Source organism: Oryza sativa, chromosome 4 (genome assembly GCF_034140825.1).
Source record: "Oryza sativa Japonica Group chromosome 4, ASM3414082v1".
Lineage (NCBI taxonomy): Eukaryota > Viridiplantae > Streptophyta > Magnoliopsida > Poales > Poaceae > Oryza > Oryza sativa.
The window spans coordinates 28,333,432-28,357,175 of record NC_089038.1 but is presented as its reverse complement, the minus strand read 5'-3'; the positions used below and the strand labels follow the sequence as shown (position 1 = coordinate 28,357,175).

General features: G+C 46.5%; 3 protein-coding genes and 1 pseudogene across 4 annotated transcripts; 2 read left to right on the top strand and 2 right to left on the bottom strand.

Moving 5' to 3' along the window:
- The first annotated feature begins 1,694 nt into the window (after positions 1-1,694).
- On the top strand, positions 1,695-3,408 carry LOC4336629 (cis-zeatin O-glucosyltransferase 1). Its single transcript, XM_015778463.3, has one exon. The coding sequence runs from the start codon at positions 1,720-1,722 to the stop codon at positions 3,109-3,111; it is 1,392 nt and encodes a 463-aa protein (XP_015633949.1). The 5' UTR covers positions 1,695-1,719; the 3' UTR covers positions 3,112-3,408.
- Positions 3,409-6,257: 2,849 nt separating this feature from the next.
- LOC4336628 (putative cis-zeatin O-glucosyltransferase) lies at positions 6,258-7,921 on the top strand (annotated as a pseudogene).
- A 3,347-nt stretch (positions 7,922-11,268) lies between these two features.
- On the bottom strand, positions 11,269-13,270 carry LOC4336627 (probable phospholipid hydroperoxide glutathione peroxidase). Its single transcript, XM_015780454.3, has 6 exons — positions 13,107-13,270; positions 12,788-12,864; positions 12,213-12,274; positions 11,876-11,994; positions 11,572-11,739; positions 11,269-11,484 (listed from the first exon to the last, which is right to left on the bottom strand). The coding sequence occupies exons 1-6, from the start codon at positions 13,152-13,154 to the stop codon at positions 11,452-11,454; spliced, it is 507 nt and encodes a 168-aa protein (XP_015635940.1). The 5' UTR covers positions 13,155-13,270; the 3' UTR covers positions 11,269-11,451.
- Positions 13,271-16,436: 3,166 nt separating this feature from the next.
- Positions 16,437-22,197, bottom strand: LOC4336625 (copper-transporting ATPase HMA5-like). 2 transcript variants are annotated; one of them, NM_001402409.1, is made up of 6 exons: positions 21,733-22,197; positions 18,418-19,809; positions 18,086-18,340; positions 17,882-18,004; positions 17,131-17,607; positions 16,437-17,034 (listed from the first exon to the last, which is right to left on the bottom strand). In NM_001402409.1, exons 1-6 carry the CDS (start codon positions 22,105-22,107, stop codon positions 16,648-16,650), a joined length of 3,009 nt encoding a protein of 1,002 aa, NP_001389338.1. In that variant the 5' UTR covers positions 22,108-22,197; the 3' UTR covers positions 16,437-16,647. The 2 variants fall into 2 exon arrangements, with proteins under 2 accessions (NP_001389338.1, XP_066165277.1); XM_066309180.1 differs by having other exon boundaries at positions 16,483-17,034; positions 18,418-19,806; positions 21,729-21,932.
- Positions 22,198-23,744: the final 1,547 nt, after the last annotated feature.

Sequence of the window (23,744 nt, the reverse complement as noted above, 5' to 3'; positions counted from 1 at the left end):
TTTAAAACTTTCAACTCAAATTTTTAAAACTTTCAACTCAAAATTTGAACTTTCAAGTCAAATTTTGAAAATTTTTGACTCAAAATTTAAACTTTCGAGTTAAGATTTAAAAACTTTCAACTCAAGATTTATTTAAGTTTTGAATTTTAAGTTGAAAGTTTTAAATAGAATGTTTTGAAAGTTGAGATAAAATATCTAAATTGTAAAATACATTAAAAATAAAAAAACACTCGCTAAAGATTAAAAGATCGAGAAAAGGAAAACGCGCCAGCAAATGGGGAGAGCGCAAAAAAAAAATCGAAAAAACATATAGCAACCCCCATAAAATAGTACAGCATTTGTTACATTTTGTAAGGTTGAGTTCGTTTCAACATCTCTGTTTTGACTTTTCCTTATTTTCAATTAACATTCTTAATGAACGGTTAAACAATAGGTATATTTATATATTTTTTTATAATTTATAATAGTTTATATTTAATTAATCATCCATTAATAACTTATCTCATTTTACGTACCAGTAATAATCTTCAGTTAGAAAATGAATTGAACCCTAATCATCCGTTAATAACTTATCTCGTTTTTCGTTTTATATAATCGTTTTACCCCTACTGCTATAACGACATACATTTTGTAGGATAGGAGTAAGTACAATAAATGCAAGTTGGCAAGTGCAGCAGTCGAGCAACTTGCCTGCCGGCGCTCGACCTACAATTGGCAAGTGGTGATCAGCCAGTTGGGCCTTTTTTTCGTGGCACCCAATTTGGACAACGACGCAGAGGCAAGGGTCCGCAGCAAGGACGGCGACGACCATGCAGAAAATTAAACGCGGTGCGGACCGTGCGGTAGATTCTTCGCGTTTGCTGCATGCGCGCGAGGGAGGAAGAAACAAACCACACGGTGAGAACGGCTATGTAGTAATCTCTGGGACTCTGCCGACTGCCGGACGATGGCATCTTCGCGTAACGTACGTAACGAAGAAGGAGGCCGGTCTGGTCCAAGAGCCTCATCGCACGGGAGTAGTACTGTAGTATCCAATCAGCCTGATGTGCGATGTGCGACGCCCTGGTCGTCGATCCACAGTTCCACACATGAATTTGCTGCAAGTTTAACTAATGCACCAAAAGTGCATATACTATTAGTGAACTAAAACATCACATGACAACAGTGCATTAGTCGTAGTACAATTTAAACAGTAAGATTCCCTGGAACCAACCAACAACTTCTCTGCCTCGAGAATCGAGATACAGAGCACATGCCAAAATGGTATACAAAACGATATCATCGCAGAGCCGCAACAGGGCGGTACGTACCGTTTTGGAGAGGCCGCGATACAAGCGATCGGCCCGCCGACGCCGTCGTTAGTCGTCACTGATGACGAGCGCGCCACGCTCCTGCAGTCTCTGACAATGATTGAGCCAGCGGCTGGAAGCGCCGTTGTTGCTGACGAGCATTCTAGGAAGGGCGGATGAGCGCGAGGGGGCGGGAACAGATGTGCGTCCGTGTCAGCCCTCGAATCTCTGATGCTCTGGATCTGCGCGATATCAGCAATGGGAATTGGAAGCTACTGATGTAACTTTTTCCCCACATATTTGTCTTCGACTGTTCGTGCGTGTGTGCCTATAACTCTATATATAACCTGTAAAAGTGTATAGGCTACGGGGCATTAAAAATCCTAGAAATAGACAAGCATAAACAAGCAACCAGTGACAAGAGCACTCGATGGCGATTGGCACGGTGGAATCGGTGGCCGTCGTCGCGGTGCCCTTCCCGGCGCAGGGCCACCTGAACCAGCTCATGCACCTGTCTCTGCTGCTCGCGTCGCGGGGGCTGGACGTGCACTACGCGGCGCCGCCGGCGCACCTCCGGCAGGCGCGGTTGCGCCTGCACGGCTGGGACCCCGACGCGCTCCGCTCCATCCGCTTCCACGACCTCGACGTCCCCGCCTACGAGTCCCCGCCCCCCGACCCGACCGCCCCGCCCTTCCCGTCCCACCTGATGCCCATGCTGGAGAGCTTCGCCGTCGCGGCGCGCGTCCCTCTCGCCGCGCTGCTCGAGAGGCTGTCGGCCAGCTACCGACGCGTGGTCGTCGTGTACGACCGGTTGAACTCCTTCGCCGCCGCCCAGGCGGCGCGTCTGCCGAACGGCGAGGCGTTCGGGCTGCAGTGCGTGGCCATGTCGTACAACATCGGGTGGTTGGACCCCGAGCACCGGCTCGTGCGCGAGCACGGCCTCCAGTTCCACCCCGTGGAGGCCTGCATGACAAAGGAATTCGTGGAGCTCATCAGCCGGGCAGAGCAGGACGAAGAGAACGCGGCCAGCTCCGGCATACTCATGAACACGTCCCGGGCGCTCGAGGCCGAGTTCATCGACGAGATCGCGACGCACCCGATGTTCAAAGAGCTGAAGCTTTTCGCGGCCGGTCCACTGAACCCACTGCTCGACGCGACCGCCCGGACGCCAGGCCAGACGCGGCACGAGTGCATGGACTGGCTCGACAAGCAGCCGCTGGCGTCCGTCCTCTACGTGTCATTCGGCACAACGTCGTCCCTCCGTGGCGATCAAGTCGCGGAGCTCGCCGCGGCGCTGAAGGGCAGCAAGCAGAGGTTCATCTGGGTGCTTCGCGATGCCGACCGCGCCAACATATTCGCCGACTCCGGCGAGAGCCGGCACGCGGAGCTGCTGTCCCGGTTCACCGCAGAAACCGAGGGAGTGGGGTTGGTGATCACCGGGTGGGCGCCGCAGCTGGAGATCCTCGCGCACGGCGCCACGGCGGCGTTCATGAGCCACTGCGGCTGGAACTCGACCATGGAGAGCCTGAGTTACGGGAAGCCGATTCTTGCGTGGCCCATGCACTCCGACCAGCCATGGGACGCAGAGCTGGTGTGCAAATACCTCAAGGCTGGCCTCCTCGTGAGGCCATGGGAGAAGCACAGCGAGGTGGTCCCGGCGGAGGCCATCCAGGAGGTCATTGAGGAGGCGATGCTGCCTGAGAAAGGGATGACAATACGGCGGCGGGCAAAGGAGCTCGGCGAGGCCGTCCGCGCGTCTGTGGCAGACGGCGGGTCCTCGCGGAAAGGCTTGGATGACTTCGTTGGCTACATCACAAGATGAAGCAGGAATGTCTCTAATTCTTCGAGCGGTCGGATATACTATACTCCGTCCTATTAAAAACAAATCTAGAACATGATGTAACATATTATAGCACTATAAATCTAGACATGTATATCCGGATTCGTAGTACTAGGATGTATCACATCTGGACGGAGGGAGTAGATTTGAATCATTCGTCAAAATATATTAAATTTGAAAAATGCTCACAGTAGGAAAATATATGTACTACTCTCTCTGTTATCAAATATAAGTATTTGTAGAATTCAAATTATGTCAGCAATATAAGCATTTCTGAAATACTGATCTCAATTTACGGGGATTCAAATTATTTTCAGACTATGAGGATCCTACCAGGGGGATACTAACAATTCCAAATTTAAAATTTGATCAATCACTGAAAACTAATATTTTCTCTTATCTTCAAATTTCGCTAAACAACCTAAAGTGATTATATTTATGAACGGTGGTATGATATATATTTTTTCAAGGGAACTGCCTGACTACCTGTGTCTCGCTCCAGCCCCATCAGATGGCGACCAAGCGCCCGCGTCGCCCGCCACCTCCCTCCTCTTCTCCGCATCGCCGCTGCTTGAGCAGGCCACCGACAAGCCAGCTGACCGCAAGGATCACAACGGCGGAGCTCCCTTCCTTCCCCCGAGGACACTACAGCGGGCAGGTGCACCGAGGCAGCGGAGAAGGTGCCGTCCAGATCCGGGGTGACAGACCAGCGGCAAGGTCGGCGGGCAGCGGGGAAGAGGGTGGTGAGTCAGAGTCTTTGTTTTTTTCTGAACAATCTTACTCAGATATAGAAACACGTTATTATTTATTTACGAACATATACCCCCGGCACTCGAAAAAATTGGAAATAACAATTAGGAAATGTGAAGGTCCAAATGGCGGATCTTAATAGAGTTTAGTGGAGCTCAAAAATTCACCGTTAGCCTCCACATCTTCAAAATCAAAATATATTAATTAGAAAGAAATACTCACGAATGTGTATAGAATAATAGAAAGATGTACTAGAAGATAGGCGCGCTTGTTGGCGTGATCGCTAATTAAGCATGTGTCTTATCTTATTTGTTGGAGATTATATATATGCTATTTAAATCTTTTTTGGAATTTACATTTTTATAGCAGTTAGTTACATACTCATAAAATTTCTTATAAACACCATACTTTTAAAGGTATGTTTTAGTGTGTTCTTAGTTTCATGTTTGTAGAATTATGAAGAGAAAAAAATGAAAGTATGATAGTAATATATGCTTAAAAAGCATTCAAGGTGGTAGTTAGTTTAATGTAGAAAACTGTATTTTTGGAATCTTTTGCCACTTTTGTGAATTGAAAGTATTTACATATAATCTGTTTGAATTTGGGGAATTATAAGAAAATACATATACTAGTACTGATTGTTTTGCATTCTCTGGTTCTTTTTTTTTTCATTCTCTACGAATATAGATATAGGATAACATCATTGTTAACTTGCTTGTTAGGAATTTCAGTTTCACCCATTGTATTTCTTGGAGTTGTTTATATCCACACTTCCCTAAACAGTAAAACTCGTAGAGTTAGCATTAAATGTTTTTACAATTTACAATTTATATTTTATTTGTTATTTGAAGGAAGGATAAAAGCTTTGCTACTTTATGGTTTGTATGTTAATATTACTTTGATAATACAGGATGCTAAGGGCAACAACAATGTATATGGCAAAAGTAGTCTATAGAGATGAGACCCATATATATGAACTTTAACTATTGTAACCTTCACAAACTATATGGATAGCAAATAGTATTAGTAGGAGAGAAGAGATAGAGACAAATAATATATTTTATTCTCTATGGGCAACCCATATGCTTATGGGTAGCTTTTGTTATTTTTTTTTATGGACTAATTCCACAATGTTGCTAGGTAGCTGAATAAATATTATATTGCTTATGGACTACTTAATTTTGAAGTACATTGTGGATGCCCTAACAGCTTGGTTTGGCACCTACATCTTTAATCTTCAATTTTCAAAATACCACACTTCTTTATTATTATTTTAGGATTTGATACTGCAACATGTTTATACTGTCCACAAGGCTTGGCGTTCAGCCCGTAGCAATGTTTGTGCACCAACATGGCTAAGCCACATCCCACGTGCGTGGGAGGCTGGGCAGCTCAGCACGACTGCACGAGGTTGGCTCAGCCCGCACTGTCCACGCATAGTGATGGGCCAACATGGCTCCTGGCTACGCTCATGGGCTGATCAAGCCCATCCACGAGAGAGATTGACAAGGACGTGACTCTCCGCGCGAGACCAAACACCCGAAATTACCGCTGTGGAGTTTTTTACCATTCGTAATTTCTCGTATTTATCTCAACTTTTAACGGTGCCACGTGGTCCAATCTGCAGCCGGCAAAACCGCATGCTTGAGAGGATGGATGGATGGATGTGTATGGTGGTGTCTGCACGTAAGCATATACGTAGTACTACGTACAACATTGTCTTTGGGAAAAAATAACCTCATATATAGGCCGCCGAACGAGGCGCAGAAAAATGGGAAACTGTTTAACAGCTCGAGTGGACGTTCACCCGTTTATTGTATGTTATCTAAATAGTTATAAAAAAATAAAAAAAATATGAATAAGATAGATCAATATGTAATATATCAATACATAAACATAGAAGTTAAAATTTAACTTCTACAAGTTGTAACAAACAAAACTCAAATTACTATATGTATATTTACAATTAAATTTGTTATTTTTGTTACAACCTGTAGAAGTTGAATTTGAACTTGCATGTTTGTGGAGTGATATATTACATATTGATATATCTTGTCAATTTTTTTAAAAATTTTTCATAACCATCTAGTTCATATGCAATAAACGGGTGGACATCCACTCGAGTTATTAGAATCCTCTCCCGCAGAAAAATGGTGGTATGACACACAATGGAGCCGGGTGGACTGTGGAATATTATTTGCTAGTCGGCTGTGCATCGGAGCAATTCTAGCCGTTAGCGGTGCAGCGGAAGCTTCCGGTGCAACCCATTTCCACACGGATGCCAAGTTGCCTTTTGATTCACCACTGGCTGAGCTCACTCTGACCCGCAAACGCCAGTGCCCGCAGCCTACATATAGCCGCATCTGCCCATCAAGGTTGAGCACAGTCATCGAGCCTACAATGGAGCCGGTGGCCGTCGTGGCGGTGCCGTTCCCGGCGCAGGGCCACCTCAACCAGCTCCTGCACCTGTCGCTGCAGCTCGCCTCGCGCGGCGGGGTGGACGTGCACTACGCGGCGCCCGCGGCTCACGTCCGCCAGGCCCGCGAGCGGGTGCAGGGCGGGGACGACGCGGCGCTCCGCTCCGTCCGGTTCCACGACCTCGGCATCTCCACGTACGCCTCACCGCCTCCCGACCCCGCCGCCGCCTCGCCCTTCCCCTCCCACCTCATGCCCCTCTGGGAAGCCTACACCGCCGGCGCGCCCGCCCCGCTCGCGGCTCTCCTCGACAAGCTCTCCGCCTCCTACCGCCGCGTCGTCGTCGTGTACGACCGCATCAACGACTTCGCCGCACAGGAGGCGGCGCGGCTGCGCAACGGCGAGGCGTTCGTCATGTACTGCTTGGCCGTGTCGATGCTCGCTAGGAGGATTGCTCCCCAGGAGCACCAACGGATCCTGCGCGAGAACGGCCTCACCAACATCACCGTGGAAGACTGTGCAACGGAGGAGTTCGTGGATTACATCAGACGGACGAGGGCGACCAAGGAGATGTCGCCTCCCAGAGGTATCCTGACCAACACGTGTCGCGCGCTCGAGGGCGAGTTCATCGACGTCGTCGCGGGGAACCTGGCCGCCGACGGCAAGAAGGTTTTCGCCGTCGGACCGTTGAACCCACTGCTGCACGGGAACGCGTCGAAGCAGGGCGACCAGCGGCAGCGCCACGAGTGCCTGGACTGGCTCGACAAGCAGCCCCCTGCGTCGGTGCTGTACGTCTCCTTCGGCACGACATCGTCGCTGCGAGCGGAGCAAATCGAAGAGCTCGCATCGGCGCTGCGCGGCAGCAATCAGCGGTTCATCTGGGTGTTGCGGGACGCCGACCGCGGAGACATATTCGCGGAGGACTCCGGCGAGATCATCAGCCGCCACGCGAAGCTGCTGCGCGAGTTCACGCAGCACAACGAAGGGAGTACGGGGCTGGTGATCACCGGGTGGGCGCCGCAGCTGGAGATCCTGGCGCACGACGCCACGGCGGCGTTCATGAGCCACTGCGGCTGGAACTCCACCATGGAGAGCCTGAGCCACGGGTAGCTGATTCTTGCCTGGCCCATGCACTGCGACCAGCCATGGGACGCCGAGCTCCTCTGCAAGTACCTCAAGGCCGGCGTCCTCGTGCGGCCATGGGAGAAGCACAACGAGGTCACGCCGGCGAAGGACATCCAGGAAGCCATCGAGGAGGCCATGCTTTCTAACGGAGGAGTAGCCATGCGACAACGTGCACGGGAGCTCGGAGATGCCATCCGCGCCTCCGTGGCCGCCGCCGGCTCGTCGGTCGTCGCGCAAAGACCTGGATGACTTCGTTGCTTACATCACGAGGTAATCACGTACCGAGATTGCCACGTTGGAATTGATGATTCTGTTCTGGTAATCCAATTGGCTTTGCCATTGGGCCAGGCCACCATCTTATATCTCAAGGCCCATCTGGCCACGTCGCCATTCCGGCCATAGGAGCAGCAGCAGGCTTCCATGTCAGCCACTGCTCGATCAATTTAGTGGCCCTGTTTAGTTGGGGGCAGATCATGAAGTAAACTTACTGAGGCCTTGTTTAGTTGGGGAAAATTTTTGGGTTTGTTTGTCACATCGGATATACGGTATATATTTAAAGTATTAAACGTAATCTAGTAACAAAACAAATTACATATTCCGTAAGGAAACTGCGAGACAAATTTATTAAGCCTAATTAATAGGGGTGAAAACGAAACGGATATTATCCGCTCCGAATCCGTCCGAAGTGAGGATATGGTAAGGGTTTTTAGATATCCGGCCGGATGCGGATGCGGATGCGGATATGGTATCGGTTATATCCGGCGGATATGGATTATCCGCTATTTTAAGCGGATTATCCGATAAACGTTTTGGCGGATAATCCGAATTTCACAGCCCATATAACCTCTCAATTTGGCCCATTTGACACGAGCATTTTCATCGTGTAAACATTCAGCCCATCCACGTCCACCTTATCCATCAATCTATCTAGGAGTTCAGTCCGTGACTCCGTCGGCGTCGTGTCAACCAATTTTTTCATCGAGACTTCTCTTCTTCCATTCCTCCCACGCCGCCGCCTGACTTCTCCACCCAGCGCCACCGCCGCCACCTGCCTTCTCCACCCCGGCGCCGCGGCCTACCTTCTCCACCCCAAAGTCACCTGGTTGTCTCCGTCTCGGCGCCGGCGACGCCTCCTGCCATCTCCAGCACCAACTCTGTCGTATGTGTTATTATCAGAATTGAAGTCTACTTCTCTAGATCATCTCCTTCTGACCTTAGCTGCATATGTGTTATTATGTCATATGCAATATGCAACTTATTAGTAGTACTGTATGAGAATTGGACATCATTTGTGGACCTCCAATGTTCTATCACCCATGTCATGTGATATTGTTTTTTCTAATATTTGTGGAATTTCTATGTCTTACGTGTTATGTGAATGCGATATATCATGATGTCAATACTATATGTGTCGATTACATGGACAGAAGACAAGTCAATCGTTAACAACTTGACATTATATTATGATGTGATCGGTGCTTTCATGAGTCATGTGAATTGTGAGTCATTGTTGCTCATTGTACAGATGATCAGATGTTGTATCGATTGTATATACATGCCACATCCGATTATTTTTATCCGTTTCCGAGCCGAGTCCGCACCGACTCCGCACCATTTCCGACATCCAAAATAATCCGCTCCGCATCCGCATCCGCACATTATCCGCACCGCCTCCGAATCCGATTAAAAAATATGGTATAGGATATGGTATGACTACTATCCACCCGAATCCGATCCGTTTTCACCCCTACTAATTAATCCATCATTAGCAAATGTTTATTGTAGCAGCACATTGTCAAATCATGGCGCAATTAGGCTTAAAAGATTCGTCTCGCAATTTACACGTAATCTATGTAATTGTTAATACTCCATGTATGTGTCCAAATATTCAATTTGTCAGTGTAAAAAATTTTCTTTTGGGAACTACACAGAGCCTGAGTTGAAAGGATCAAGCTATCCTGTTAATGCAGTGTCTGATGTGCCCTTTTCACTTCTGCCTCAAGTTCTGGCATTGAAGGTTTGGATGCGGCTTCCTGTTCCCAATTTGCTGTTCGCTTCCCTGTTCCTTTCAGGTGTCACAAGACGATTGTTAGAACTTCTGATGGACCTCAGCACAGTGTGTGCTCCTCATACAAACAACATGTCTTGTATTAGTAGTAAATTAATTGGAAATAACGTGATTTAAGCCACTTATTATAATAGTTAGGTACTAAAAAAAGATCCGATCGGGAAAAAAAAGATCCGATGGGGAAAAAATTAACTATGGTGTCATATATCTCTCTATATATTTGCATGCACCTCGAAGGAACAGGGAAGGGAACAGCAAATTGGGAACAGGGAAGCCGCATCCATAAAGCTTAGGCATTGCGGCATTGACATGCCAAAGTGAAAATACAATCTGATCATGGAAACGGAAAGAGCCACGCCATGTGGTGCATGATGACTGTGATTGAAAAGCAGATAAAAACAACACTAGAATGAATCGTAACCGTACGATGAAGGATATGTGGAAATTATATGGTCTCTCCTGAAGTCTCGGGAAGGACAGTGCACTCCGATGATCAGTGAAAATATTTGCAAAAGTACCCATTCATTCTCACATATTTACATTCAACACCTTGAAAAGTTTGATTTCTCAATCTATGGCATTATTCTCTCCCCAATCATCATTTATAATTGTACCATGTAACCAATAAATAGAGAAGAAAACTTGCGTGCTTATTTTTAGGGCAAAATTCTAAACTATATATTTAAATAAGATTAAATTTAATTTATAGCTTTATTTATCTCATTAAATTTTAGCATACATGGCTATTATAATTGATATACATTACAACGTTTCCCGTAAAAAGCCAGATAATAGTCACAATTATTTATGTTACTTCTTTTAAACTGTCCACAAGATAAACATGTTTCTTAAAACAACATAACTTCTTTTAAAACTTATTATTGATAGCACATTATAGGATGGTTAGAATCGCACATGAGACATAAGCTAGTTGACCTGACCAAAGGTTAGCGCACTACTCCTTCCGTTCATAAAAAAAAAACCAAACTAGGAAACGTCACATCTCATTCTAGGTTAGTATTTTATGGGACGGAGGGAGTACATATGGAGATAGCTTTACACTGATAAATTTTGTAGAGGGAATGGTACCTGCGGAGTGGGCATTGTTTTACACATGAAAAGTAATACTACCTCCGTTTTTTAATAGATGACGCCGTTGACTTTCTCGCATGTTTGACTATTCGTCTTATTCAAAAATTTACGTAATTATAATTTATTTTTTTATGAGTTGTTTTATCACTCATAGTACTTTAAGTGTGATTTATATCTTATACATTTGCATAAAATTTTTGAATAAGACGAGTTGTCAAACATGTGAGAAAAAGTCAACGGCGTCATCTATTAAAAAACGAAGGGAGTACTAAACTAATAATGTCAGAAAAAAATGGATCACTTACACATAGTAAGCTTATTCAGAAGCATGTCCAGGAAATTTGTATGGAGTCATATTTAAGACAAACACAGGATTATGAAATGCATCTAACAAATCAAATTTTTTCTGAGCATCCTTGTGGCATTGATGACATTGATCAAGGTAATACCATTTGACAGGAGGAAAAAGTTAGGGAAAGATTGTGTTCATCAATGCCATTAGTATGCTCTGATTCATCTTAAACTGTTGGAACGCATGACCAAGGCATCCCCCCATGCAACTTCTTGTGCTTGCCATGGTTGGGACAGCTCAAATGCATACTTGCATGTTTATTTGGCCGAATCTATCTTAATAAACGAACAATACAGTGCACGCCGACAAAGGATCCAATGAGATGCATACACACAGATACAGCAAGGAAATTTATTGACATGAAAACTATACAGGTACAGAGTACAATAAAGATTCAGGATGCAAGGAGTATAGTGCAAATGCAACCTGTGAAGTACATGTCACCAATTTATTAATACAACTCTCAGTGCTGAATACAGTGCATAAGTGCAGGTTGCTCTACAGATCCCGACCTTTAGGTTTAAGAGCTCCCAAGCAGCTTCTTGATATCCTTCTGCAGAGATAGTATGGAAATGTTATAATGAGAGCCTAACAATTCAGCCTGTAGAAAGAGATTGCAAGTGGTAGTGCAGGACATTACCTCAATACTAAGAGGGGAGGTGGTGGGCGCATAGCGATCCACCACGCGACCCTCCTTGTCAACCAAGAATTTGGAGAAGTTCCACTTGATGCTATCACCGAAAAGCCCACCTTTGTTAGACTTCAGATACTTGTACAGGGGTGCAGCATTGTTACCGTTGACATCAACCTGACAGATAAAAAAAAAAGAGACTCAATGCTACTCCACAGAAACACCTCTTCGATAGATAAAACATGTGACTTATATCATTTTGCTTCACACTGATAATTACTCTGATTGAGTTAAAAGTATTGCGTTAACTTACCTTGTCAAAAATGGGATACTCAGCCTTGAAGCGAGTGCAAGCAAACTGGACAATCTCCTCATTGGAGCCGGGTTCCTGCCCTCCAAACTGATTGCACGGGAAAGCCAATATCTCAAAGCCTACAAATCACACATTGGTAATATTCCTTAGCGGTTTGAACCACAACAACCGGAATTGTTTAAAGTGAAGAACTACTAGCACATATAATAACTAAAGCTTAATGATCCATGTGACCATGAACTAGATAATTATTCCAACTTCCATGGTGAAGGAGTACAATATGCAAAGGCAATTACAATATACAAAGATATACAAAGGCAACGGGTCAAAGACACACCTTGGACCTTGTACTTCTCATACAGCTGGCTCAGCTCAGTGTAGTTGGAGTTAGTTAAGCCACTGAAATAATTGGTCGAAGAAAATGCTTAGCGGTGTAAGGTGAAATGGTTCCATATAGATAAAAAAATATATATAGAGCTGCCTACGTCAGATAAGGACAATTATGCAGAAAACGGTTCCATAAAATAAGCAGCAGTGGACCTATTGATTTGGACCATCTTTGCAGTAGACCAAACAAAGACAGTATCGCAGTTCACAATACGAGTTAATGAGTTAATGAGCTGTGCTTGTATCATGATATTTGCATGATTCATATGGGACCGGTTCAGTTCAACTGCTCAACAGGGCTGGGGATGCTCTGAATCTGCTAGTGATATTCTGTTTTGCAGCAGTTTATTATTCTCTTTGGCAAAAGACAACAAATCTGAAAGTTTTGGGGGAAAAAAAAACTTGCGGAAGTTTTCTAGCTAGCCATTCCGCTAAAACAATCCTACATCAACCTGTTGATGTGTAGACGGTGTAGTAGTAAAATTCCATCATAAAATGGGGGGCGTAATGAAGTGAATTAAGTACCATTGGGATGCGACGTTAACGATGAGGAGAACCTTCCCCTTGTAGGTGCTCAGGTTCACGTCTTTTCCGCTTGCATCCTGCACGCCCTCGCACCAAGCAAAACAAGCTAAGAAATTCGGTGAAACACCCAATTACTACTGCTCAACAAATTCACGTCAAGCACCACCCCGGATTACAGGCACCCCCCCCCCCACCCACCCCCCAAAGTACGCACGGCTCGACTGCTCGAGCGGGTTCGGGTTTTGGAAAGCCCATCCCAATCACTGCAGGACAGATCCCTTCGAGAAGGGAGCGCCGCCGACCGAGAGGAGGAACTGACCTTGACGGTGAAGTCGTGGACGGAGGTGGCGGACGGCGCGGCGGCCATGCTGGAGCGAGCGGCGGCCGAGCGGTCTCCGGAGGAGGAAGCGGGTGGTTGCGAAACGGTAGCGTGGAGACGAGGACGAACGATGGAAGCGGTGGGCCGAGAGACAGAGACGAGACGTGATCACCTTGGGGAAGGGGGGGAGTATAAAAAAGGCCAGGCCGAAGGTGTGAACGCTTGTAAACGCAGCGTGTGGCCCACGCGGAGGAGGATGCTCGTTGCCGCCGCGTTCTAGGGAACGGCGGCTCGTGGAGACGGGTCCCGCCGCGTGTTGGGAGGAGGAACCAACCGTACGTGGCGCGGCCGGTCAACTCGCTGTGCCTGCGTCACTGCGTCGCGCATCGGTTGGGTTGGGTTGTTCACTCGTGCACGGACACGGATATGAGGGGAGCGGGGCGCACACATTATCGCCACGCGGCCCACGCCCATCGCGTTTGGGGGGCCTGCTCAACTGTCGATGGTTGCAAAGGCTTGCAGCACGATGGGTCGGGCTGGGGTAACTGATGGTCTATGGCCTCATGGGCCGCAACACGAATATCGTATGTGGAGGGAAAAAGTACACCCAAGGTCCCTCAACTTGTTATCGAATTACAAAATCGTCCCCCAACTGCAAAACTGGATACAACGCATCCCCAACTTACAAAACCATTGCAAAATCCCTCGGTGGTTTTGACCACGGTTTTGTCCGATGTGGTGGCTGAGTCAATGTGGGACCCATGTGGACCCCACATGTCAGGATGCCACGTCAACACCCTTTCTCTTCTCCCTCCCCTCCGTTACTCCTCTCTCTCTCTCTCTCCCATTTCTCCCCTTGAGCATCGGCAGAGGCACGGCGGAGGCCAGCGAACGAGCGAGAGTGGAGGCACGGCGGAGGCGCGGAGAGGCCGGTGAGCTCCTCCCAAGTCCAAATCGTTCATCGCCGGCGAGCTCCACCGCGTGGAAAGAGAGGAGGCGGGGTGGCCGCGGTCGTCGGCGATGAGTTCGAAGGCGAGGGCCCAGAGGAGGCGCGGGGAGGCCGGCGAGCTCCTCCCAAGTCCAAATCAGTCGTCGGCGAGCTCCACCGCGTGGAATGGAGGAGGTGGGGTGGCCACGGTCGTTGGCGATGAACTCGAAGGCGGGGGTCCAGAGGAGGCGAGGGGAGAGCTCCTTAGGGATGGAGCGGACGGCGACGAGGAGCAGGGCGGCGGAGTGGAGGAAGCGGCAAACGGCGCATGAGGAGTCCTCCAGCGCCGCGCGCCATCTTGTCGTCCTCCTCCAGCTCGGTCAACGCCTCCCCGCGCTCGCCGCCGGCGTCGGTGTCGGCTTGGCGGTGGCGGCAGCACAAGAACGGCCGGCATATGGTGGTGCCGATGACCGTGCATTGCGCCGCCTGTGGAAGGGCCGCTGGGTCTCCATCGCCACCAGGGGGAGGGACGCCGCCGCCCTCCACCGCTTCATCGCCGCCACCCTCCTCCGCTCGCTTCTCCCCCACCCGGATGTTGCGCCGCCTTCGTCCGCCATGCCGAATGCCGTTTCGCCGCAGACCGGGGGGACAAGCGCCCGTCTTGGAGAACCTCGTCGTCAGAGCCTGGTGCTTGCGCCCGTTGCCGACCAGCATGCCGGCCACTGGCCTCGATGACCAGGAGGACGAGCACCCGCCGCCCGGCCGCTCCCCGCGCCGTCGCCTGCCCGCTCCGCCGGCCGGACGGCCGCTCCCCACGCCGTTGCCGATCTGCTTGGAAGGGAGGGGATAGAAAGAAGTGTGGGAAAATAGACTAATGTTTCAATGACATGTGGGTCCCACATGGGTCTCACGCTGACTCAGCCACCACTTCGGACAAAACCAGGGTTAAAACCGCCGAGTGATCTAGTCTACAATGGTTTTGTAAGTTGATGGATGCCTTGTGTGCGGTTTTGCGGTTGGGGGACGATTTTGTAATTAGATGACAAGTTGAGGGACCTTGGGTGTACTTTCTCCTATGTGGAGCTAGGCTGTGCTGGGCCGAAAATCCTTTGTTTGGGCTTTATTAGGCTTCGGACACGATGAACGATCAACGTAGGTGGTCTGGTCTGGTCTAGCCGTGTGCCTTTTAACAGGGGATAACGTCCAATTGTAGGTCCTTTGTCTAGGAGTCGAGTTTTGAATCGTATCCCTCAATTGTAAAACCAGCTATAATGCGTAGCCCAACTAGCAAAACCTATACAAATCAAGTCTCTTGATCTTTTTAGATGGTTGTTTTGTCCTACATAACACGTTGACTTAGTCTTTGTTTGACGTGGAGTTTATGTGTGACACCATCTGAAAAAAATAATAAAAATAAATATATAATGGGACCTATATGTTAGTAATAATGGTACATTAAAACTTTTAAAAATATAAGATCCACATGTCATTCACATTATAAAAAAAAAGCCTAAACTCCCTCGCCCTCTCTCTTCCCAACAGCGTATAGCACACCTACCCTGAGCTGCAGCGACTTTGAAGAGAGGGGATATCCTAGCTCGGTGTCACCGCCGTTAGGAATTCCTGCTCGATCTCTCACTGAGGGATTAAATTTGTATTGGCTTTAATAGTTAGGGTTATTTTATATCTAGATTTGTGGTTGAGAGACCTTTATTTAAGGATCTAAAGTAACCTTTTGCTTTAACAGGCTATGGAGCCCATAAAAACTCACTACAGGTCCCAATGTTTATGATGGGTTACTGTTGTTCATGGGGCGGATCAAGCAACAAATTCAATAATGCAACCGATAGCCATCGAGCATGTTTTCCAGAGTCGTATGATCGTATACTATCATCAAGTGCAATGAGGTCAGTGGATCAGGTAGAAGCCTTAATTCGGTGGCTGGGTTATGGCCCTTGACAATGATCGGCCACAAGAGCGAAGGTGTATAGGTAGCTAAGCTGAAGACTGAACCAGTTGTGTTTGCCTGCTCTCGGCAAGATAGCTCCACTGCCCTAGTCGGAGCACTATCTTTCAGCTCAGAATGCAAGTGGCCAAATTATCCCAAATTCCCATGCAAAGTTTCAGCTCAGATACCAAATGTTCCCACTGCGAGCCACGTAGGTAGTAGTAGTAAAGTTCAGGGCATCTTTTGGTTCGAAGTGTGCTCAATTGCGCGTTGCGTGCTAAACTGCTTAGTTAGGTTACTATGATGCCACCCAGAAAAAGAGTTAGGTAACTACCAACGTCGATTAGCCAAGTTGCACGGGAAACCCGGGCATCATCACGAAGCATTAGCATTTCTGCTTTTGAGATTGACGACCTGTCCCCTCCATTGTTAGGAAGTGCCAAGATTAGATGGATTGCACTACAACGTATCACCTGCTAGTGTTGGCAAAGTGCTCCATATTTAACACTTGTAAACACACGGTGCATATATACGTAGGTAATGTACACATTTCAGGTGCCACACAACACACACTAGCACATTTCTTTTAGAACCACATTAGCACATTGTCAACAGATATCTACACCTCTTATTCTAAGCAAATGCTATGCGTGTGTACTGCATGATCAACGGCCCAGTTTTGGGCTCTTGTAGTACCTCAACAGCAGGGACCAGCAGACGACGCTAACGGAGGAAGCAGCCATCGCAGCGCCGGCGACCCATGGCGGCAAGCGGAACCGGGTCGACGGGAAGAGCACCCCGGCAGCGATCGGTATGCCGATGATGTTGTAGCCGAGCGCCCAGACGTAGTTCATCCGTATGCGGAAGAAGGTTTTTCTGGACAGATCGATGGCGGTGATCACGTCTTCCAGGTTGCTCTTCATGAGGACGATGTCGGCCGCTTCAATGGCGACGTCAGTGCCTGCGCCAATCGCCAGGCCAACGTCGGCTGATACAAGCGCTGGAGAATCGTTGATTCCATCACCAACCATTGCCACGGTCCTTCCGGCCGACTGCAAGAGTAAAAAAAAATCGGAGGGTGTGAATAACCAAATAACGGTACGGCAAAAAAAACCAGGAGACATGCAAAAGATTTTATGATAGCTCACCTGAAGTTCTTTCACCTTCTCAGCTTTCTGCTCTGGTTTCGCTTCTGCAACTGTGTTCTCAATGCCAACCTCTTTGCTAATGGCATTGGCAGTCCCCCAGTTGTCCCCAGTCACCATTATACTCTCCACCTTCATAGATTTGAGATACGAAATCACTTCGCGGGCATTTGGTTTTATTGGATCAGATACAGAGATAATGCCCACGACTTCTTGATCCATAGCCACAATGATCGCTGTTTGGGCCTTCTCCTCTTCTTCCGTTAGGATTTCCAAAGCTTCCACCGGGATATCAATGCCTGAAGTCAACATAAAGCTCTTGTTTCCCACCATAACAGCCCTGCCACTTATTTTTGCCTTGACACCGTGCCCTGTCACTGAAATGAAATCCCTTGCTTCAGTCCAGACATGGCTCTCTTCCGAATGGAACTTCTTGGCATGCTCCACGACTGCCTTACCCAGTGGGTGCTCACTGTTGACCTGAAGACCAGAACCGATAAAATTTGAGCAATGTTTCTTTTTACAAATCACAACAAAAGAACCTTAACCAACCTAGGAGGAACTAGGTGACATTTTTAATTAATTAAGAAGAAATAGGCATCCGAATTCGCCTCGATGAGGACTTGAACTTGGGTGGGTCTAGGCATACATCTATGCCCTCAACCAACCTTTTCATATATCACAAAGGAATGATATTTTGCTACAAGTAATAAAGGCATTGAATCAAAAAGATCTAGCAAGCTTGAAAGCATACCTCTGCTGCTGCAACGTAAGCATAGAATTCACGCAAGACCATGTTTTTTAACAGTCTTGTGTTGACCACAACAGGCTTCCCAATGGTTAGTGTCCCTGTCTTGTCGAAAACGATGCAGTCGACCTATAAATGCCATAAAAAATTTGTCAATAATTTGATGTTTGCAAACATGTGCATCTAAAAGTACAATGTTTTTTTATGGACCTTCTGTGCACTCTCCAGAGCTTGCCCACCCTTGATAAGAACTCCTTGTGAGGCACCAACTCCAGTAGCAACCATCACAGCTGTTGGAGTTGCAAGCCCTAAGGCGCAAGGGCATGCAATAACCATAACTGATATCCCGAATTGGAGAGCTAGTTGAAAGCTATCCATGGAAGATGGTATCCATGAGTTAGGGTAACCATGAAGCCTCCCAGCTAAGAACCAAGCAAGCCAAGTAAGCAAAGAAAGAATGATGACCTGAAAGGATGAAGAAGACTATTTAGAATTGATAAGAAATGATATCCGTTGAATTACCACGATGAAACTGAACTTACCAGGGGAACAAAGACTCTAGATATCTGATCAGCAAACTTTTGTACAGGAGCTTTTGCCATTTGCGCTGACTCTACTAGCCGTACAATCTGTGCAAGGGCACTCTCTGATCCAACAAATGTTGCACGGACATGAAGCACACCATTCTCATTCACCGTCCCTCCTATGACAGTGTCACCCTTCCTCTTTGCCACAGGTCGTGATTCTCCGGTGATCATGCTTTCATTCACATGGCTCTGTCCCCATATAACAAAGCCATCAGAAGCAACTTTCCCACCTGGGACTACTTTGATCACATCATTTTTCTGAATCAACCTACTGTCAATTTCCTTCTCGCCCACAACATTCCCTTCATGATCATATATCAACATAGTTGCAGTTTCTGGTGCAAGATCCATAAGCTTGGCAATAGCCTCAGAGGTCTTCCCTTTTGCCAAGATCTCAAGGTACTTTCCAAGAAGGATAAACGATATGAGCATTGAACTAGTTTCAAAAAAATCAGTTGCCATGTAATTATGTGAGGAGGCAGCTCGGAGGATGGAGTAAACTGAGTAGAAGTAAGCTGTGTTGGTCCCAAGAGCAATGAGTACATCCATGTTTGATGAGCCGTGGGATAACGCTTTATAAGCACCAGTATAAAATCTGCGGCCAATTACAAATTGAACTGGCGTTGACAAAATCCACCGCAAGAGCTCACCAATGCTCATCATGTTAATAACCTTCTTTTCGAGCCCATCCTTCAGCCCTGGGATGTACATGAACACCATGGAGGTGAGGAATACCGGGATGGTGAATACTAAACTCCACAAGAAAGACTGCCTGTATCGCTTGATCTCCCCATGTCTATGCTGCTGCCTTCCATCTGCTTCTGGGTATATCGATACAGTAAGATCACCAGAGGCAGCTGACTCAATGACTTCAATGAGGTCTCGAGGACCTGTCTGGTCAGGTTTGTATGAGATGGTGATCTTGTGGAGCTCAGGATCAACTTTTATGTCTTCCACACCAGGAAGAGCTTGGACAGAGCTTTTCACTATCATGATTGATCTCTCGTTGAGTGTGCCATCCACTTTGAGGTCTATCCTGCTCTGATCATCTCCAGTGGTGATCAGTATTGCTTCAAAACCCGTCTCTTCAACTGCATGGGTTAGTTGACTGGCAGTAACGATTCTACGGTCATAACGGATTTCTGCCTCTTCAGTAGCCAATGCGACAGAAGCTCTCTGAACACCAGGAACAACTTGCAAGATGGATTCCACTGTGCTCGCACAAGATGTGCAGGTCATTCCTTTTATGTGCAGCCTGCATACTAGAATGTTTTTTTCCTTGACTTCCTCATCAATCAGCTTAGCTTCAAAGCCCACATCCTGGATGGTTTCCCTAATTTTTTCCTCCTGTCAAATGGCATTGATGAGCACAATTTCCAAACATATAAGAAAGGAAGAAAAATTGGATTGAAACATGTGGACATGTGTAATGTAAAAACATGAAGTAAAACTATTGAAAAAATGGAAAAAGGGTACCACTATGAAAATGTTCTGTTAGATGTTGATCAAATACAGAAAACAACAAAGTTATCCAAAATGCAATGGAACTAATATATGTTTTCTAGAAATTCAACAGATCCAAAACACAAATAGTCTTTCTTTTTAATTCCCAATCAATATAAAGCGCTACGAAGAAAGAGGCACTATCCAATGGGACGGTGACAAAGACAGGCTTCAGCTCATAGTGGGATCCTGACAGAGATAACTGAAATACTGTTTGTGTTATACAGGCCACCCAACTCAAAAGATTGTAAACAAAACTTCAATCCTTACATCAAAGATTATTTCTCGAATTGTAATATCAGTCCTTTGCAATGTACTTTATCCATAAGTGTGCCAGCATCTTCTAACTATTACTGACCAAAAGTTACTAGATGCAGAGAGAGTTGACACAAATAAGGAAATGCATGACCAAGCAACCACTATGTTGAAATATCTTTGGTTTGTTTCATGTCCTACAATGGGGATCAAATGAAATTATCTTTAACAGTGAACTTACAGCCTTGCACAGTGGGAAAATGACATCCAATAATAGAAAAGGCACCCCCTTTCGTTCTAATAAATTTCAAGATACTGATTAAAAGCGACACATCTTGATCAAATAAAATATTAGTTTTTCCGAAAATATATTCAGGATAATAATGATGGGGAATAAGATTACAATTTTGCATCCCCAAATGCGCCACTGATCAGAGAGCGTAATTATGAGATGATAAACGTGAGTAACAAATTGTTCCTGAATAAGAAAATATATTCCAACTTGTAGTATTAGTAGTAACTAATCAGGCATATGCCTGCATCTAGTGGAAGGAACACCAAATGAACAATTTGGAACTTTGCAACAGAATGAAGAGTGCAACAGTGTAAAAGTCGCCAAGCAAAACAGGTAAGTACAAAGTTTACGTGGTACAGAAAATTAGTTAGTTAAATCTGAAATTCTGATTTCAGTAAAAAGAACTTGAAACAGTCGTTTTGGGAATATCAGGTAAATTAGAATTACATGGCACATGCACATTAGATTGTTCTTCCTTTCTACTTTCTGTCCAGAAGCAGAGGTTGTCTGCTACAAACAATAAGCAGGACGTCCATTTTTTTATCAAATACGTCTTCATATTGAAACTACAGGTCTGTGCAAATCTTAATACTTGCAGCTGAAGGAGTTGGTGGGATCCAACAGGCCAATCCATGTTTCAAGGGATCCCCAAAAGCAGCTAGCAGTTCAACGTCACAAGCAAAGATGTCTACTTGTAACCTTCTAAACCGCAAAGAGAACTTTTCACGAACCCACCTCACATTTCAAGTATTTCTGAACTTGTGGAGCATCAATTAAAGCTCACTCAAATCCTTTTTCGTGATACTATGCGTATGGACATTTCTAATAACATGTTCATAAAAACATGCTTTAATCAGTGTGTCTGATATGCTACCTGTCTATCTACTGCTAATGTTACACAGCTATGTATTTGTCTCTACGCGCTAAATAGCTGGGAGCCCGGAGCCTGGGAGCCTGGAATTTAATAAAGTTCCCGTGTACCTACTTCCAAGATCAAACCACTTTGCGTATAAGCACCCGCAACTAACGGTATGGAGTATGAACCGAAAAATGTCGCACACAAAGCATCATTCATTTTTTTCCCCTTATTAAATTTACCTAGCTATCCACAGGCTGATCAATCTGGTCGTGCGGGAAGCAAGCAGCCCGTAAGAAACGCGGCATGCTTTAAAAAAAATATATGGAAAAATCGGAGCGACGGAGCCTTCGATACTCACCGAGACGAACGCCGGGTAGAAGACGACCTGCGCGCGGCCCCCGAGGACGTCGACGGCGGCGTCGTGGATGCCCTGGAGCCGCTTGACGGCCTTCTCCACCGAGCCCGCGCACGCGGCGCACGTCATCCCGGACACCTCGAACACCGCCACCTTCTCCTCCTCCTCCGCCCCCACGGCCGCCGCCTCCAGATCGCCGTCGCCTCCTCCTCCTCCTCCTTCCCCTCCCTCTCCGGCGACCGCGGCCGACCTCGGTCGCCGCGGCATGGACGGGTACCGCGGCCGCAGCACGAGGCGGCGGCTCACCTCGGAAGTGCCGCCGCCGCCGCCGCTTCCGTGGAAGCAGGAGAGGAAGAGGGCTCGAGTGCTCGCCGCCATTGGCAGCGTGTTCGCGTGACCCCCTCGAGTTTGGGGAAGAGGGCTTCTGTTTTTATTTTCCTTTCTTACAATTTGATCGTTTGATTTGCTGCTGGTTTGTGGTGAAATGGTTTAAACATGGCCGAATTTATAGGGTCGGGGAGGGCGGCGTGAGGGGCGCCGGGGTGGTGGGGTGGATCGTCGTGCTCGCTCAAAAACTAAAAAGAGGGTAAAAAATGAAAAAAGAAAGAAAAAAGAGAGCGCGACCGCTCTAGCGCATGGTTACGTATTGGAAAACCGCAACACGAAAGTGCTCGCGAACGCAGCATTGGAGTAGGAAAAATTATGGGTGCACCTCATAAATGCTAGCGCAACGGCGCAAACGCTGCAACATGTAGCGTGAGGTGAAAAGAAAGTTGGGACGTCGACCGATGACCGCTCTCTCAGCCTGGTTGGGGTACACGTCAGGCGCCATTGCATTTCGAGCATATGCTTGTGACATGGTTAAGTGCACCACTTGAAACTGGTGTTTTTTTTTTTCAGATTGCAATGCATTATTATTTAGACTGTACTCCTATTTAAGATCTTTATAATGGGAAGTTATTTAACAGGTATGGTATGTTACAAATAGATGTGATGTGGTTACATTGTCATCAGGTAATCAATTCTAGTTCCCATACGAAAACGTGGTTTCAACAAATAAATGGGTCAATGGGAGAGGAGGTTTTCAAGCTTTAAACACAAACCAAAGTGTGAGAAGATTTATCACACCCCCCCAACCCCCACAAAAAATACAACTCGATGGTTACTTAATATTCAAAACGTGAATGGTATAAGTTTAGGGCTTGTTAAGTTTCTAGGATATTCAAAATGTAATAATAGAAAAAAATGTAGAAATAGTATGGGAATACTTGTGCAAACTTTTAAGAATTGAAAAACATAGGAAAATTTCTTATGGTTGTGTAGCAAACGATCCAAAGGATTGAAGTGGAGGCATAGGAATTTTTCTTTGGTGCAATCTTTTAAAATAAATGATAATGTAGTGTCCATTTCAAAGGAGAAGTGAATAAGCCTTTAACATACAGATAAAATGAGGTGCTTCGAGTAATACCAAATCTTGTTTGACACTTTAGCGTTATTATTTTTCATATAGCTGGAATATGAACGCCTATTAAATTTTATGCATCCTAGGCATTTTTCACTGATTAAACACTAGCAGTGATGCGCTGATGCGCGTTCCGGTGTTATGGACGTGTGTGCGTATAGTAGATTCTTTTCCACAATCAAACTTGGGCTTGGGCCTCAAGAATACGTGGGCTGGATCACTACCGTTTGCTGACATTTTCAGGGCCTTTCTTTTTGTTTTGAGCGGGCTGGAAGGCTCTGGAAGACGGTAACATGCAGCCTTTTAATAACTCTATTCGTTTCAAAAATAGATTAACCTAGTATAATACAACGAATTTTGACATAACGAATCTGGACATTTAGGTATGTCCAGATTCATAAACGGAGGGTATAGGTCATTTTGAAAATGCATCTGTCCACGTCTTTCGGGCTAAGACATTCATACACAAAAGACAAAGATGCCGTTTACAATTTGAAATCACGCCTCCCGTTTAAACGTTCCACACGTCAAGTACTCCCCGAATAAATATTTA

Bases quoted from the DNA above. Each gene is read 5' to 3' on its own strand.
- LOC4336629 (XM_015778463.3), top strand. From the start codon at position 1,720: ATGGCGATTGGCACGGTGGAATCGGTGGCCGTCGTCGCGGTGCCCTTC.
- LOC4336627 (XM_015780454.3), bottom strand. From the start codon at position 13,154: ATGGCCGCCGCGCCGTCCGCCACCTCCGTCCACGACTTCACCGTCAAG. The intron at 11,995-12,212 runs GTGTGTCTTTGA...TGTGATTTGTAG, and splicing joins TGAGAAGTACAAGGTCCAAG to GCTTTGAGATATTGGCTTTC. The intron at 11,485-11,571 runs GTAATGTCCTGC...CTATCTCTGCAG, and splicing joins CCTCCCCTCTTAGTATTGAG to AAGGATATCAAGAAGCTGCT.
- LOC4336625 (NM_001402409.1), bottom strand. From the start codon at position 22,107: ATGGCGGCGAGCACTCGAGCCCTCTTCCTCTCCTGCTTCCACGGAAGC. The intron at 18,005-18,085 runs GTCCATAAAAAA...TGGCATTTATAG, and splicing joins CTCTGGAGAGTGCACAGAAG to GTCGACTGCATCGTTTTCGA. The intron at 17,035-17,130 runs GTGAGCTATCAT...TTACTCTTGCAG, and splicing joins AGAAGGTGAAAGAACTTCAG to TCGGCCGGAAGGACCGTGGC.